Source organism: Larus michahellis, chromosome 2, assembly GCF_964199755.1.
Source record: "Larus michahellis chromosome 2, bLarMic1.1, whole genome shotgun sequence".
NCBI lineage: Eukaryota > Metazoa > Chordata > Aves > Charadriiformes > Laridae > Larus > Larus michahellis.
Window position 1 is genome coordinate 144518859 of NC_133897.1, and position 18388 is coordinate 144537246.

Below are 18388 nucleotides of genomic sequence, written 5' to 3' on the forward strand. Positions count from 1 at the left end.
GTCCTTACTCTCAGAATTGTTTTCTGTGTTGTTTCAAGCTATTTGATCTTAGTGATAATCGGTCCTAGTAGAATTGAAGCCATCTGGTAGACATCCAGCATGATTGCATGTGATTTCAACCATCAGCACTTCATTTTCAGTATAGATACATTTATAGCATAAACTCATTTTCTAAATGTAAATATTCTAAGGACTTTTGGCTTCACTGAAGAATTTCCTTGTTTCCCTTTTCAGGCAATACTATGCATACCTGACAGATACACAGTGCAAGAGGGTGGGAACTCAGTGCTGGGTGTTCGGGTAAGTGTTCTCGCTGCATTCTGGAAGCACTTGGACAAGTGTGAAGTATGAGTCCAGCAGAGGAACAGGCTTTGCATGAAGCTGGTCCTTGTCTTGTGTTGTTTTTAGTACGAAGAGCGGTATGGAGAGATTTTCTTTTTTTGCAAGTTCAGAGGAAAGGAAAATCCTGGGTTTGGAGGTAGAACGTGGGAAGTTATGGAATGAGTAAGGAGAAGAACAGAAGGGAGAACTAGAAACTGCTGGATAAAGCTAGGCTCCTTCAAAGTAGCATTAGCCTTGCTGCCCATATTCTCAGTCAGGTGAGAAGGATAAAGCTTTTCCCTCTACTGCTTGCCTGTCATCAGAGCAATCAATGTTTACCTGGACGTCAAGGTGAGCATTGCCACTGTTAGCGGAATCACAACAGAAGGCAGTGAAACAAACTACGATTATCAGCTATTTCTATTGTATTCTCAAAGAGGGAAAGGAATAACACTATGAATGTTGGTTACCTTGGCTACAGTCTCTTTCAACATGTCTCTTGGAGGCAATCTTTAAATGAAGAGTTTGCATGATTGCTTCTGGTGGCAACTTCCTTCTCTAGAAGGCTTGACTAAAATGTGCTGTTCTGGAAACCAGAAGCATATGGTATTGTAGCATTCTAAATGCTTCTTGTAAATAAGCAGCGGAGTAGCGTCCCTTTTGATTTATGACTTGGAAGCTTACAAATGGGAAAACATAAAAGATCCTAAATTATGTCTTACAGAGGAAAAAATATTTTAAGAAACTGTTCAAGAAGCTAATTTTTGATGGCAATGATTTTAAATTAAAACAGGGTTTTCGTTCACTTTGCCAAGATTAGTATATGTCTTATTTCCAGAATTGTCTGAACGATTTTCATGTTTAATAAAATAATCTATTATTATTTTACATTTCAATAGCATTTCAATGAGCCATAAAATACTCAGATCTAATTTAGAGACAGTCCTCTGGCAAACTTACCTTCACTGTTAGTCCTAGGGGTGTTACAGACTTTTAGGAACAGTGCTGGACTGGAAGACATGTTTCCAGGTACGCTACACCACTGTAAAGAATACCCCTTTCTCAACATTTAATTGAGGTGAGAGCAGAGCATGCTGCAATGTAATTGAAGGGATTTCTGCTCTTGTTTTAAATGTACCCTGGAGAACGTTACACATGTCTCCTCGGCTGGGCTTAAATATTCACCTCTTCCACTGTCTTGTCACCTTCTTGGATGGATCTGTTACTGTCTTCAACTCATGACTGTAACATCCAATAGACATACAGAAGGTAGTAACTCTGTTCTTGTTTAGTTTTACTGGTACAGAGTAGGAGTTGGTAATACTTTCTGTAACCCTAAACCTCCTTATTTAAGCAGGATCTCAGTCCTTGAAACATGTATTGTGATTCCTAAAGACAGGCTGTAATATATTCAGTCTTTAAAAAGGCATTAGATGTTGTAATGATCCTGGCAGAGTAACCTGTCTTTCTGGGTTTGGTGTGGATGGTGCTTTAGTATTGAAGGTAACTAATTAATTACACAGCTAATATGACTACTTAATTTACAATTAGAATCAAATAACCTTGCTCTGTTTGTGCATAAACATCTTAACAATACAGTTGATCTGTAACTGCTATTTTGTAGGTAAGCATTTGAATACAGATATGCTGCTGAAATCTGTATTTAAATGTTTTAAGAATTGAGATGTTTATATATTAAAAAATGAAATTTTCTCAACTGTAGATGGTAATTTTAGAGTCTTAAAGACGACACATTTTAAACAACTTTATAATTTTGGTGGAATAATCTTGAAGTTCTGCATTATGCAGAAAGAAAGAAAGATGAACTTCTCCCTGTTTCATCCAAGAGAAAGAACGTAAACACATTCTTTAGCAAGCTGAAGGGAAATATGGTGCTGAATGTTTGCCTTCTGGCTCTGAAAAATTGTTAAGGATTAGAGCCACCATCACCCTTGGTTCAAAACTCTCACTGAACACATTAGTGTAATTTATGTCAATAAATAGGTACTCAAATCTCTATTTATGATTGCATAATAAGAAACGCAATAGATTATTCATCTACAGTCCGATCTAGTCGTGGGAAATGTGCGTGGAGTAAGTATTCACCTTTGATACTGCTTGCTTCTGTGATCTGCTAGAAAAAATAGAGCAACACTAGGAGTTCCTGTTTGTTGGAAAAGCTGCACTCTTCCAGTACTTTAAATTTCCAGAATATAATTCAGAATGTAATTTCTGAAGTAATTAAAAGCAAATACATAGAATACTCATATCTGCAGTGATCAAGAAACAGTGCTAAAGGCATGGATTGAATTGGCAACAGCCTAACCATGGGAACAATTAAAAACCAGTGCTTTGCATTAACATGAATCTGTGTTCTCTGCAACTTGATGTATGCTGTAGCATCGCTCTGAAGAGATGGACAGTAAGTGATACAAGGCATGGACAAGGCCATTGCAATAGGCCTGCTGGAAATTGCATCATTTTAATTAAGATGAAGCCTTTCAAAAAGGAATACATGTTAGGATGTTACAAGACCGTTTTGGTTGAATGAAAACTTAGTGTCTTTAGCTCTTTTGAGTGTTTTCATCACCCTTCAGTAGAACACTAACACTTTTCACTTGTATCATTCTTCTGTCTTTTGATTTACCACTTCTTTAACTGTAATAGCTGTCTTATTGTACAATGTGCTTAACCCAAGCATTCTTGACAAGTATAACGGAAAGAACGTATAAATGCAGCACAAGCAGCTGTATCATTTTCTGAGTCCTTGTTGAAAATAGCCTATTGTTTTGTTTACACCTTCGAGTATATTGTACCCTCATGTTTGTTTACTGATGGTGGTCTTTCTGTTCCCACTGCTGTGGTTCAGTTTAACTATCTTTTTAATCTGCAGCTGGATCAGCAAGATATAAAGCCAAGAAGGAAATAGTTAATGACCCAACAGAGTAATACTGCAGTTTTTCCTCTCGCATTTCTCCCCAAATTCTCTGATACTGTAGTGTGGACCTGGATTTGCACATAAATCAAAACAAATGCTTAGATTCTCAGAGAATTTGAAATGCTGTTTCGTGTTAATTTTCTCATTAAAATCCATCTGAAGCAAGCAAACTAGCCTATTTAGAATTGTAGTAAATTTACATCCAGTAGAGAAATACCCAAAGCACAGTTCTAGTTCATCCAACGGGAACGCTATTGGTTGTTCAGCATTGAAAAGGAACTTACATCTGGTGAGGGCTGAAGCACAGTGGTGTAGGTATAAAGAGAAATTCTCTGCTGTTGGCGCACACTCCTGTTTGTTCCCTGGACAAGCAGAGGCTTGTGTAATCGTGAACTGCCAGTCAATTGCTTTTTGTATGCTGTTTATGCTAAAGAAAAGTACAGGGGAAAAAAAATACATTTCCCGAAGAATTTCAGTTAGTAGTGGTGTTAGGTAGGTGTGTGCTCACTAGAGAGTAGTGCTTGTTTAGAGCTGACAGTCCGGGGTCTGGATTGTGAACATGTGAATTAAATTCTTCGTGTTTGTAACCTCTTTCTTCCTGCCCCCCCCACCCCGCCTTTCATTTACCCACAGGGTTATTGCTTTCCTTGAAGCTATTGTGTGCATAAAGTTTGGACAGGATCTTTTTTCCAAAACACAAATACTGTATGTTGTGTTTTGGCTTCTCTGTGTGGTAAGTGAGATTTCTCATGTGAAACATAAAGCACGGCAAAAGCGTTGAAAACATGTAAATAGCTTCCTCTCTGGAACATTGGCAGCAGGGGATCATTGTGGGGAATGCTGGTAAAGAGCTCTATGCACGTCCTCGGAAAAGCAAATGTGAGATCGTTTAGAACACACTTTGAAGGAACTAGAATAACTTTTTTTTTATTTCTTGACATAGCAGAATATAGCCATTTAACCAGTGCTTAACAATGAAACAAACAGTGTAGTTATAAGGCTTTTTATCTTTATGAGAGAAAACGTCAGTTCGATTGAGGCTAACTTTGGAGGTGCTTCCTATAGTGCCCACTGGAAAGGAACAGGAGTTAATAAGTAGCGTTAATAAGTAATGGAGGTTGTTTCACGCTGAAGTCTTACAACTACATAAACAACCCTGCTTTATCAGCCAAATCATTCTCACTCAGCCTGCAGCTTTCTGTACTTCAGTGTGATTGCTGCAAATGCAGCATGAAATGCCCATTTTATAACAGTAAATGGATGTTTGTCTTGCCAGACTTGTAACTCCGATGCCAAACACATTTTTAATGGTCAGCAAAAAATAAGGCATTTATAATGGGCTGATAGATAAATAATTCTCCGTTCTAGTTGGGAACACAGTTTGAACAGGTGATAGGGAGTCAGAATTTATTGTTCTCTTATTTGGCATAACGATTTTATTCTTGAAACTTCAGAGGAGAAAAGTGTTGAATTGCTTCCCGGATCAGAGCACTACAAAACCAAACATGTAGCCCAGCCTGAAGCATGTGGCAGGGAGAAGGAGAATTCTTTTTCTCTCAGACTGGTTGTTCCTGGTAATATACCTACAAGTGCCTATCAGCTGCCTTTGTATGATGACTGTAAAGGGTGAGGACAAAAATCATATTTACAGTGTATCCTGCATGTATGTGGGTGATCTGTATGTATTCTCATGCCCCCATTGGCAGTTGTTCTGCCTATCCCATGGTGGCACAACGTACATGGACCTCGAAGTTGAAGCATAAGTCTTACTCATCTTGACAAAAGATGCAGGTAGAAACAGAGCATGAAAGTCTCTAAATGCGAAATCTCCAGGGACTCTGAGACCTTGAACCAGCAAGGAACTTGGAAAAAGTTTTATAGCTTATTTTTTTTTCTTCTCCTCCCTTGTTTAGGCCTTTACGACTTTCCTGTGTTTGTATGGAATGGTTTGGTACGCAGAATACTACGGCCACCGAGAAAAGGTACTTCATTAGGAAGGCTGTTTTTGTTGTATACCAGAGTTAAAACTGCAAAACTCCTAGATATTAGAATTCTTTACCAGAGCTAGTATAAAGGGGGGTGAGGGGGTTCAGAGTCTAACTGAAGTCAATAGAAAGAACTCTGAATTCAGCAGGCCTTGGACAGATCCCAAATTACGCTGTGGTTTCTAAAGAATGCTGTCCTCTTAGTTACTCAAAATGAGGCCGTAATTTTAGCAAAGCGTTCAGGGATGAATGGTTAGCTAATGTTCCCATTGTACAGGTGGAATGCTAGGGGAATATTAAGAATGCTTGATTACACAACAGATCATGTGGCAAGTGGTGAGTTCTTATTGTATTGTCTTTGTTGTACCTCCTAACTAGGAAGGGAAAAGTCCTAAGTACTAGCTGAATAGTTTATGAGGACTTCTGCCACAGTTTAAATTTACAAGTCTAATTGCAGGCAAAAGTGCTGATCACAAGAACCAGCATCCCAATGACATGTGTCCTTCTTGTCTTTGCAGACCTTATCAGAAAGTGAAGACAGCCCATACAGTCCAGATGCTTCCTGGCTTCATTCTAAATTCAGTAGAGGTATTGGCACTTTTACACCTATATTCTCGAAGCGGTAGCATTAAGGCTCAGCACTAGGAAATGAGACTTGAGAAACTTACCTTGGAGATAACTGGACTTATTTAAGCATCCCTGCAGGAGCTATACAGATAAATCATCTGCAAAGCTATTTGGCTTTACTGCGTTTTTTCTTCTAACTCTTGGAAATTTATTTATTTATTTATTTATTTATTTTAAATGAAGTAACTTAATTTTTCTGCTGTTGTTCCAGGCCATTCTTGTAGGCTTAGGGCGTTACGCATTTCATAACTGTTGTGGACAGGTTTTCTCTCTGGACATTGCATGTTTGATTTGAAACATATGAAAGTGAATGTGCTTTTATTCCTGCTTGTTAAGAAACAGTCAAGAATGTGCCCTGGAGCTTGTGTTCTTACTGACACTTGCCTAGTCGATGCAGTGCTTGTGGTCATAAACAGCTTTCTCTGTCCTAAGCAAAAGCAGCCTCCTTCTCTGACTCTTTTCCCTGCACTAGACATCAGTTAAGTAACCTGCTTCCTCCGTTTAACTCTTTAGTGTGGTCTTTCTTATTGAAAAAATATGAAGATTCACACCTGGAAGTTATGTCTGTTGGAGTTTATGCTCCAGGTGTTTGTATCATTAAAAATATTTCTTATTTATCATATGCTTGATACAGCAGAGCTTCTTTATATTTCATACATGACTTTTATGGATGCTGAAATTAATTTATTTGTAGTTTAGTAAATTTGTGGATTTTAATATTTTAAAGAAAAGTTGCTTGCACTCAAAATGTTTTTCCCATTTATATATGCCGGAGAAATCTGGCCAAGTAAATCTTTCTCTGACTTTCATTAATTACAAACTTCAGCCTCTTTCATGTTTTGTTCTTGAATTCTTGGTTCAGTCCCCATTGTCTCCCTCTGCTTTCTCAGTCAAACGTAGTCTGTCATATGAAAAAGTGAAAACAAGAAATGTACTCCTACAATCATCTGTGACCTTGCTTCCACAGTTCTTAATTTCTGTTAGCAGTACCTGCCGGTAATAAAAATGTGGAGGTTTAATTATTGTTGTCGTTTAAAATGGATGATGTTTCACTACTATATTCTGCTGTAGCAAATTTCTGAATTTTTCTGTAGGAGGAAGAATTTTACAGATGTCTTAAGAATTGCTTTTTTAAAAAAAAAAAATAAAAATAGGCCACTAGATGGAGTACAAGTATCAACCAGTTTGTATTAGCCTGAAATGATCCATGCTGTAAACGTTGTAGCTCTAGAAAACCTTACTGTCTTTTAGACAAGAGCTTGACAATGTCAAGTATATATAGTCAAAAAATACTTATTTCTCAGCAGGTGCTGACAATAGTCCACCAAAGCATTCAGTCAACAGTGAAAGCCATTCATCTAGAAGGAGGAATCGGCACTCCAAATCAAAAGTAACAAATGGAATCGGCAAGAAATAAGAATAGTCTCTGAAGATATCCTACAGTGTGAGCAGAGGTGACAAAGAAAATCAGACCTGGCTCTGAATTTCCAAATGGAAGAATGATTTTTAAATTTAAAATTTAAAAAAAGGAGGTGTTGAAGAAAAGCATTATCAAGATGGAGCCACCAGTGTAGTGCAAATCATTGCCTGCTGACACTTGCCATTCACTGATTTAAATCTAGTTTCTTCCGCGCGTGGCACGAAAGCTAATGAAGAGTATGCTAGAAGGAAAAATAATTTTGTCATAGCAGGTGCACCCTGTTTTGTGTTCAGGTATTGCAAGTGCATTTTTAATATCTTAGTTGAGGACTTAAACACAAAGGTTAGTAAACTGATAATCAGTTGGTGTAGTTGGTTGGATTTTTTTTGTTGTTTTGTTTTACTACATTTTTGTTGTTTTCCAGAAGAGTATGCAATCCTTTGACTAAAAGCAGCTCTGCCCTTCTTAGTCTGACAACTAAACTTTTCTATACAACAGTTAGTAAGTATTTAAAATTTCCATACTTGTATCCATCTGCTTGCTTTTATGTAGAGGCTCTTTAGACCTGGTGACAGAGTTTTACCAGCAAAGAAATGGGTCCAGGCTTCTTGGAAAGGATGTGAAATTGACCTTCAAACACGGTTCTTTTTTCTGCATTGTCCTTCTGCTTGACTGTTTTTGATTTTTTTCTAAGAAAATGTATTTGATTTCTTCGAAGTTTTTAAAATACTTATACAAAACCTGTTGCAAAATAGAGGGCCGTGCCTCCTGCCCTCAGAGACAGATGTCGTGCCATTTAGTTGTTTTTCCTTCCTTTACTGCAGTGTGTTTTGCATCTTCAAGTGCAAATATGTAATTTTTCAGCTGTTTCACGTTGTGTACAATGTTCCTTCCCACTCCCCTCTAATTTGCCTTTGCCTCAGCTGGAACCAGAAATCCCAGTGTCTTCAGACTGATACCAGAAACTGCTTTGAAGGCTCTGATGCCGTACTAAGCCTGGTGATACGGCAGTTTTTGCTGAAGTTGAGTTGCTTACTACTTCTGTAAGCATAATTACTTGTGAAGGCTTGCTGTAGTCTTTGGTGTCTGAGAGACAGCATGATATTACTGTGATATACCCCATTGCTTTGGTATTTCCTATCATGCACTCACATACCCAACAGCAAAGTCACTTTTTCTTGCAGGTTTTTTTTGTGTGTTGTTTTTTTGTTGGTTTTTTGGTTGGTGTGGGTTTTTTTTTTTTAATGTATTAATTCTGACATCTAGCAAAGTGGATAATTCCCTAGCAGTGAACATAATGATTAAGCCAAGAGGTAAACAATCAAGAGCAATCAGTTCCTGTATTAAGTTATCCAATGTTTTTGTGCCAATTAGATTTTGAGATTCATGGGGTTCAGAGGGCTAGATAGCTTAAGCAAGGATAAGTAATACCCATTAGTCACTTAGTCTTCATTAGAAAATGGGATTTCCTTTTTCTATGAATAATGTTACTGTGATTTGCCACAGACTAAGTACTAAAAAAAAAAAAAATGCAGCAGAGGCTTTATGCAAGTGTATGATACTGTAAATAGAAAAAAGTATCCTGTGTAATACATTAATTCCGATGTGCCACAGATTATCCATGTTTTCAATGCACTTAAGTGTTGCTGCTGAACTCCTCAGAGGGCCTTCATTTCCCACCCCCCTTTTCAATCAAACATAAAGTGTCCAACTTGGGCAGTAGCATAGTAGAAGCCGCTATATCATCATTGCTACAGTGACATTAAATGTTACATGAGAAAAAACGTTAAGAAGACTTTCAGGCTTTCCTACAACTACTTGGGTTTTTTTCATACTATAGCAATTCTATGTATTGTCTCCTTATTCACAATGTACTACATATTGATGAATGTATTTGTAGATTTCTTTGGATACTCAGACTTGTTACTTTTTTATTTTCTTGGTTAATAACTCAGTCTTTGTAAGACTGAAGAATGGCATTGTAAATTTTCTGTTGATTCAACACCAAAGCAAGAGGTTGGAAGTCTGATGGTTTAGGTATTTTAAGTACTGTCATTTTCAAAAGTGAGAGCCTGTTTTGTACCTGCTAGGTGTATACACACCAACTATGTACACAAAACTTACACGTGTAAGCAGATGCTGAAGTACGTTATCTACTTGCCTGTGGGAACAAGCACACGTTTTGTAAATGCAGACCTGGTGCTCCCACTGCTGAATTGCACCCTAAAAATATTGGAAAGGCAAATATGAAGGGTCATCTTGTTGGAAGCTGACTTCTGTATACTGTTACAACAGCTTGGCCTTGAAGAAATGTTGTTTGACAACACCTTTAAAAATATTTCCCATGAAGTCTTTTTACTTTAATTTTTTTTGTGTTAGGTTTTTGTTTTGTTTTGGGTGTTTGGGTTTGGTTCGTTTCCTACTTTGAAAGAGAGATGGCTAGGCAGAGGAACTATTCAAGTGCTGCTTAGAAAATGGCACTTTTTGTCCTCCGTCAGCGGTTCTGGCTGGAATTCACATGTGTTCTCACAAGTTCTCCGCTGACTGACAATTGTATTTTCAGCCCCATCATCTTTGGGTGTGAGCTTTGCACTGGCAGGCATTGGAAAGGTGCTATCGATCACTGCTGTAAAATTAGCGATCCCAATTTTGTCATTTCCTGCACTATTGCTGAATTCTGTATGTGTCTAACACCTACAGTGACAAATCACTGAGCTGTTTAGCAACAAGCATCCATGTATGAATTCTGCTGCTTGAACAGTATTTTGCAACAGTCACGGATGCACTGTCCTGTTTTTAACTACTTGTTCTGTCACAGCCTCTCATTCCTACTTCCCTGCTTCTGATGTTCTTTCCTTTCTCTGTCCTCTAGTGATCTCCCCTGCTGCTGTGGAGAGATCTGAATTGGCCCTCCAGAGGCTGTCCATCAGTGTCAGTCATTGAAGGGAGGCTGATTCAGGGCAGCATGGTGTAAGCAGAGGGTAGTGGCAAGAACTTTTAAGTAGTGGATTAAACAAAAATGGAAAGTTTTAAAGTGCAGGTATACAGTGAACCAGAGCTAGCCTTGAGTACTGGATTCCAGTATTAAAGTTGCTGTGTAGATCATACAGCCCATCTAATTAAACATTTGCAGTGTGATTTCAACCAGTGCTTTTGTTACTCTTCTGTGAAGATCATCATTTGATGTTCCAGTTGTTAAAACGTCAATATTTTTCACTTTGTTATCACAAGAGGACACAGATGTTACCATGTATTTAATAGTTTTTGAATAGACTTGCTCTGTATTGATTGCAAAGTATTGTATTTTGCAATAACTCAGTAAATCAACCGGTGTCACCAGTATGTGTGTTTGTCTGTACCTGCAAGGCATAGGAAATGATTACATACTGCCTTTAGAAGCTATTACATTTTATTCTATATAATTGCATGCTGACAAATGCAGTGGTTCCTGAGCAGCCTACAGTGCACATTAAGGTCTTGCTGGAATTTATTATTTCAGAGCAGCAGATCTGATAATATGAACAGTTTATATTATGCCTTCTGAAGTTTCTGTAGTATACAGGATAACTCTTGTCTTAAACTTAACTATTCTTTTTGCATTTGTTTTAGTATTGGATGGGAGAGCTGAGTGTGGTGGGTTGACCCTGGCCAGATGCCAGGTGCCCACCAAAGCTGCTTGGTCACTGCCCTCCTCAGCTGGACAGGGGAGAGAAAATACCACAAGATAAGGATATCACTCAGCAATTACTGTCACAGGCAAGATAAGACTCAACTTGGGGAAATTAGTTTATTGCCTATCAGAATCAGAGTAGGATAATGAGAAATAAACCCAAATCTTAAAACACCTTTTCCCCACCCCTTCCTTCTTCCTGGGCTCAACTTGACTCCCAATTTCCCTCCCTCCTCCCCACCCCAAGAGGGGCAGTGGCATGTAGAATTGGGACTGGGGTCAATTCAGCACACGTTGCTGCTGCTCCTTCCTCCTCACACTCTTCCCCTGCTCCAGCCTGGGGTCCCTCCAACAGGAGACAGTGCTCCATGAACTTCTCCAACATGTGTCCTTCCTGCAAGCTACGGTTCTTCATGAACTGCTCTAGCGTGGATCCCTTCCATGGGGTGCAGTCCTTCAGGAACAGACTGCTCCAGGGTGTGTCCCTCATGGGGTCACAAGTCCTTCCAGCATGGGCTCCTTCTCCACAGGTTCTGCCAGGAGGCTGCTCCGTTGCAGGTTTCCCATGGGATCACAGCCTCCTTCAAGCGCATCTGCCTGCTCCAGCATGGGGTCCTCCATGGGCTTTTTTTTTCCCGTTCTGAAATACATTATCCCAGAGGTGCTCCTGCTGTTGCTAATTGGCTTGGCCTCGGCCAGCAGTGGGTCTGTCTTGGAGCCGGCTGGCGTTGGCTCCCTTGGACATAGGGGAAGCTTTTAGCAGCTTCTCAGAGAAGTCACCCCTGTAGCCCCCCTGCTACCAAAACCTTGTCATGCAAACCCAATGTGCTGAGTTGCAAGATAGTCTCATGGCAGACCTTCAAAGAAGAAATGAGACTTCCTGTAGAAGAACTGTAAGACAGGCTACTAGTAAGTGAGCTTCTGCCTGTGTGAAGGTGTCACTGAGTATCAGAAACACTTTGGTTAGGCCTCCACTGCTGCCACAGTTTCCGCAATGACAGTTTCTAGCTGTTTTTGTACTGAAAACCAATTGTGAGCTGGTGATTGCTCTTCTGCCGTTGGCGCTAGCGTGGTCTGTTATGTAAAGAGCGTGGCTTTCCCTGGTTTCCTCAGTTCCTTCTCTCTACAGGCATTGAATACCGGGACTTTCTGCCTTGCTGGGAAGAGCTTTTCTTCAATGTTACTTATCTTTTTGAATACTAATTTATAGAGAGCCCATAAATTCTGAGGTTGTAGTTTAAAATACTGGGGGGGGGGGGGGAAACCAACCCTGAAGAAGCTTCCTTTAAGAAGCAACACTTAAAAAATGTGCTGCTTTGTAAGCACGGGGCTCTACAACTTTTGAAGGGTCATTCCTTCTTTTGTACCTTGGTAGTAGCTGTTGTGAGCAGAGCTGTAATCAGCAATGTCAGGGTAGGGTCAAGCGATTTGTCTGGCTACGTTTCTGCTCCGTCATGCTGTGGCAGAACTTGCACGCTATTTTGATAATGTGATTTGGCGCTGACTGGAAGCTAGAGCCAAAAGCTGGCTTGTTACTGATGGAAATAGGTATTGGTGTCCATGCCTACATTGATATCTGCAGTTCATTCAGTTTTTGTCACTGGCATGGAAATTTACCCCAGAAGCACTAAACCAGTTCTCCCCTGTATGGTGTGCTTGAGGAACTGCTGCTTCGGCTTACTTTTTCCCTTGGAAACAGGAGAGGAGCACAGTGCTCTTTTTTTCAGGTGTCTGAGTGCTTGCATTCAACTATGTCCTGAGAACATGCCCGTGCTTTGCCGTGCCACTGTTTTTCCACTGGTTGTTCCTCCATCTGACCATGCTGGAGCACTAAGGAATGGACAGTCATGGGCTGGGGTTTAACCAGAGGTTTCTGAGCTGATTTTAAGCCTTGTATGCACAAAATACATCCTGCAATATTCTGTCTCCCTCTCTTCTAGGTCTGCTTTGCATTCTTATCTACCTGTTGTCACCACATAGTTTTGGTCTCTGGAGCCCTGGCGGGGGCTGGTCCTACTTGAACAAATTAAGGTAGTTCCCTACAGGTGCAGTTTCACAATTGGGCAAAAATGTATGTGTTTTGGACAAACACACACACACACGCCCCCCTAATTACTGACTTTGCTTTTGCTTTTTGTGTGACTGGTCAGGAATTGAGAACATAGATTGTTTTTCAAGGAAAGCGGGACTAGAAAGCCACAAGCTTTTCACACCCTGAGCTGAAAGCACAAGGGCAACCTTGTGGTCTGCTACCTGTATTCCTGGTCACTCATCTATCAGTGCTGTAGCCTCAGGTGTGCCTCCCAAAGGAGCAGTCCCGCTGCCCTCAACAGTCTAAATTCTGTTATGGTGGGACCAAGTGAGTTTTAACTTCCATTCAGAAGAAAAAAGTCTGGGAAAGAATGTAAATTGTAAACATCAAATTCCTATAATCAGCAGCAAACTAAGTGCCAGACTATACTGAGCATACATATGGGTTTAATTTTCATAGTTTTCATGGATCTCAGTTTGCAGATGATCATGAAATAAATGGATGGCTTATTTAATGTTTTTTGGAGTAGGAGAATTCACAGCAGTAGCATTCCTGTGGACGTTATCCAAAGTATGTTCTACAACTGCTGTACCCTCCAGTTCAGTATTTTAGTGGTTCTTGCTTAAAAAAATGCATGGAATACTTGTGTGTATGTATAGATACATATAAGTCTACCAGATGGACTTTCTCATGAAAATGCTCAGGGCCTCGTTGAGTGTAGTCTCTGTGACAAGGAGTGCTGTGCGCCTGGACATTTGGAAGCGTCCAAGTCTGTATGTTCCTCTATAATGTCTGGGACAATTAGGCTTTAATCTCAGTTGCAGCCCCTAGGTGATGCTATAACACAAACACACGGAGACCGTGACCTGGATTTTCAAATGTTGCTTCTAATTTTGGGCTACTGGCTTTGGCCACCCTGGCTCAGTTTTAAAGACTTCATATCTCCTGTTGACTTTAATTACATGTGCTGTACACACAGGCCTGCAAAGTGACCATGTTGTCAAACTTGCTACAGAACAACCAAAGCAAAATAAAATCAAATGAGTAGCTTTGAGGAGGCTTTTAATTAAAATGTTAAATGATACCTCTAGTCTTTGGAGAGCAAGAGCGAGAGACTTCTATTTTGGTTTCTACCAAACACACAGACTACCAATTCATCATCTAAGTACCTTCCCCATTTGAAGGGAGCACGACTCTCTCCAACGCATCTTCGGGACGAAGCTCTGGGCAGGGTTCTTCTGGCTTTCCTCCTGTTCCCACTGCCCTTTTTGTAGGGCATCAGGCTGGGACAAGGTGACCGCTGTTTGAAAGCGGTGTTTGGTTTTTGCTTACAGGAACTCAGCTGGAGCATGCCACGGGCTCCAGCGCTGCCCGCTCGCCTGAAATTCTGGTGGTAGCAATGAAGCTGTGAGTTTGTCCACTTCCTCAGATGAGCCTGTCCCTCATCACTGCCATCCTTGTTTGGAAAGGGAAGCCCCTGTGTGCGGATTATTATCGCTTCATGTCTTTATGTGGCTCAGAATTTGGGGATGGCTCAGTGTACTTCAGGAAGCATTCACAACTTCATACCACCTGCAAAGAATTCCCATTTTTTCCACTAAGGGCCACTGAGCACTTTTTCTAAAGATTTGGAAAATCCTGTTAGTCACAAACCTCAGCAGGGCACCCGACTTGTACCAATTACTGTGATCGAGGGAGGTCATCTTCCCCGTCTCCTCTGCGCTGGTGAGGCCACACCTGGAGTACTGTGTCCAGTTCTGGGCTCCCCGGTTCAAGAGGGACAGGGAACTGCTGGAGAGGGAGCAGCAAAGGGCTACCAAGATGATTAGGGGACTGGAACACCTCTCTTATGAAGAAAGACTGAGGGATTTGGGTCTCTTCAGTCTGGAAAAAAGACGGCTGAGGGGGGATCTTATCAACACTTATAAATACGTAAAGGGTGGGTGTCAGGAGGATGGGGCCAGGCTCTTTTCAGTGGTGCCCGGGGACAGGACAAGAGGCAATGGGCACAAACTTGAACATAGGAAGTTCCACCTAAACATGAGGAGGAACTTCTTTACTCTGAGGGTGGCAGAGCACTGGCACAGGCTGCCCAGAGAGGTGGTGGAGTCTCCGTCTCTGGAGACATTCAAAACCCGCCTGGACACGTTCCTGTGCAACCTGCTCTGGGTGACCCTGCTCTGACAGGGGGGTTGGACTAGATGATCTCCAGAGGTCCCTTCCAACCCCTAACATTCTGTGATTCTGTGACTTCTGTCTGTTAACACTGAGATGTTCCTATTGGCTTAAGAAAAAAGCCCTCATTTAACTCGTATGTGGTCAGCTGAGTGAAGAAATCACAGCCTTCATTCCTTACAGGAGGAAACACAGTGTCCTTGCTCTTCTCAATCCAATTCTGTACAGGGTGGCCACTGGTAGAAACCTGTATTGGTTTTGTTGTAGCCTGGCTTCAGTACTTAATGGAGAGGAAAAAGAATGCAGTGAAAAATACCACAAAAGGACACATTTCCATTAATCAAATAAATAACCTGGAAGAAAACCAAGACCTTTTATTAAATTAGCTGGTTTTTTCCCTTATGTATGTGCTGTAAGAGCTGTAGGTGACACAAAAGGATGCTTACAACTTTTTAAATATTCTTATTTCTGCCCATTTGCTGACTTTGCCATATTTCCGGATCTGCTGACTTTGCCAAATCCGGATCTGCACATTCCTTTTGCCCACATTTAAAATGCATTTATAATAGCAGGACAGAGATTGGGGCGGAGAAACCAGATAGAGCTGAATGGCAATTTCCTGTTGACATGTTCTCTAAAAATCCCAAAATATCTCTCAGGGTGAAGTGTTCCACTTGTTGACTTCAGGTTTCGGCAGCACACACCGTTCATTCAGTCCTGGTGCTTCTCACAGGGGTAGTAACATGGGACAAAGGGTAAGTGATTTGTCTGTGTTTCCTCAGGAAGCCGAAGACAAAGAGAAGAGTAAGATCCCAGACCTTCAGTTCCCATGCTGTTACCAGAAAATTTTTGTGGGACTTGCTAAAAAAGGGCTTCTGTAGTAAATCCAAGAATGTTATCTGCATCCCTTAATCCCTAAAAATGAAAACGTACTCTGTTACCTTCCCTCTCTTCATATGTTCTGGTCTTCATTTTATTTTGTTGAGTTACTTCAATTTGCCTACCTCTTCTGATTTAAAATCATGTATTGCTAAAGGTAGGTCAACACGTGTAGGGCAAAGTAGAAGATCTTTGGATCTCCAGGGCATGCTGGGGCACTGTGGTTCTGAACCAACCTAGGGGCTCTGTGCTTGTCTTGCTAGCGCTTGTACCCAATACGTTTGACTTCCCAAGGGATGATACAGGCAGGCTGGTTTGCTTTCTTCACAGTGCACCAAGTCCAGCCATCCTGGTTGAACCAGGGCTGTAGAAGGGACAACAGAGGTTGGGAGTGGGGTTCTCATCCTGTGTTTGAATCAGTTCTTTGGAAGACTCTTCCCCCACGTACGTGGAAAAATAGCAGCTGGAACTGTTCTAAAATAACATGGCAAGCGGTGTTTTGATCTCACGGGCTCCTTGCTGCTTGTTTGGGCACATACAGGGCTGCACCCATTCCCCCTGCAGAACCATACTCCCTACTGAGGTGCTCCACATCTGTCTTGGGGTGTGAGATTATTTTGGACCTTTTGCTTCTCTTGGCTGTGTTCATTTCTCATGAGCCTGAATCGGTTTTCTCTCTCAGCTTACTGCAAGATTGTCCTTATTGAGGGCCTCCACAGTGACCATCGTTTGCTTCTTGCTTATCTGACCCCTAGCAAGTTCCCAGAGGATCTTTCTGAGAAAGGCTGCTGTGATTAGCTGATGGCACATTCCTCCTGTGTCTCTCTCAACAGTGAATCTTTCAAATTTAGCTCTCGTTAGCTTGGTTATGGAGATGACTATGAATATTCCTCGTGCACCACTGGCTGTTAAAACTGGCACGGGCCACGATTCCAGGCCAAATAACCACGGTATTTCCAAGCAACTGCTGACTCAAAAATACACTACTATAAATCACTTGGAGCACCAAGCACTGAAACATCAGTCACGTCTCTGAAGACCTTGCTGTCTGCAGAGCCCAAAGCTGGGATAAGGTAGGAGTCTGGCCACCATGTGAATGTAAATTTGTTTTTTGTTTTTTTTTTTTTTGATGAACGGCTCCACATTGCTGCAGAGAAACCTGTTTGCTGTGGGTTTGTGTGCCCAGGCACGCATTGCCTTCTTGCACCTGCACGAGGAAACTGTAATTTGCAAAAGTGGGTGATTTGGCATAGTCTTGCCACTCATACCAGGACCTTAAGGCCCTCGTGGTTTTGGCTTTGCAATTATCAAAATTGCTGGGTGAGCTGATCTCCTTTGCATCATGCTGGTTTCACTTGTTAGAGCAAGACTAAAGGAGATGATGACCCAAGTGAGTTTGTACCAGGCTAAAAAGTTTCAATTTCTGCTCTTTAAATACTGTTCTCAAACCAGTCCAGGCCCTGGTGTTTGCTTCCATCAGCCACGCTCTTCTGCCTTGACATGTCAGAGATCTTTCATCAAGGACTAATTACTTTTTGTACTTGATAGGAGGATGCCAACAATTTTGAAGTGAAAAGAAAAAGGAACCAAAAATACAGCTTTTGTTTCTGAGCTGGGTTCCTGGCTCGTCTCTATCCTTCCATCTAATGTGATCCCACAAGGCTTCAGCTTTCAGTGGGGGACAGAGGTGTCCTGGTGACAGTCTGATTCTGTGCTGCTTCGCTCACAGTTATTTTTTACCCCTCTCCCTCAGCAGCCACGTCGCTTTCCCTAACACAGCAGCCAGCCTTTCCCCTTTCAGCAGCAGGACAGGATGCCTGGATTCATCTTCACTTGGGACAATTGATGGAAGAGCCTAAATGACGTGCAGAGTCCCCGTAGGCTTCCTTGACAGTCAATAATATTCAGTAGGCACCTTCAAAGAGCAAGGCAGGTTGTAGATGGTTTAACCACCCTCCGGAGTCGTAGGTGACCTCCGAAGGAGCTTCCGCTGCCAGCAGCAGGCGTGCAGCTACACCAGCCTTCCCATTGCAGCACCTCCTGGAAGCGCCTAAATGACAAAGGATGAGTCCGGGCCCTTGTCCCACGTTGCTCCACTGGTTTGAGCCATCCATCTCTTTCCCCTGTTGGTCCTCACAGTGTGACACTGTTTTCCAAATGCCGAAGTGCTGTAGTCCGGTGATGGATAATCCCCATCTGATGGGATGGCAATTATTTCAGCCACCCCTCTTCCCGATGCCACTGTGGGCTTCTAGGATGCCGCTGATACTCTGAGCCCGTACAGGGTCAGAGAGGAAACCAATGGCTCCATGCTGGAATGAGCCTGTTGGTCACCTGCTTT

General features: G+C 41.6%; 1 protein-coding gene across 2 annotated transcripts in view; it reads left to right on the top strand.

Moving 5' to 3' along the window:
• The window catches only part of PTDSS1 (phosphatidylserine synthase 1), a 32254-nt gene extending 21624 nt beyond the window's left edge, over positions 1–10630 (top strand). Inside the window, exons 9-13 of one of the 2 annotated variants that reach the window (XM_074577480.1) lie at positions 235–300; positions 3893–3992; positions 5173–5241; positions 5763–5832; positions 7176–10630. In XM_074577480.1, coding sequence (XP_074433581.1) covers positions 235–300; positions 3893–3992; positions 5173–5241; positions 5763–5832; positions 7176–7288 — 418 coding nt within the window. In that variant the 3' untranslated portion in view covers positions 7289–10630. The remainder of the gene's footprint in view (positions 1–234; positions 301–3892; positions 3993–5172; positions 5242–5762; positions 5833–7175) is intronic. The other variant, XM_074577479.1, reaches the window with a different exon arrangement.
• The last annotated feature ends 7758 nt before the right edge of the window (positions 10631–18388 follow it).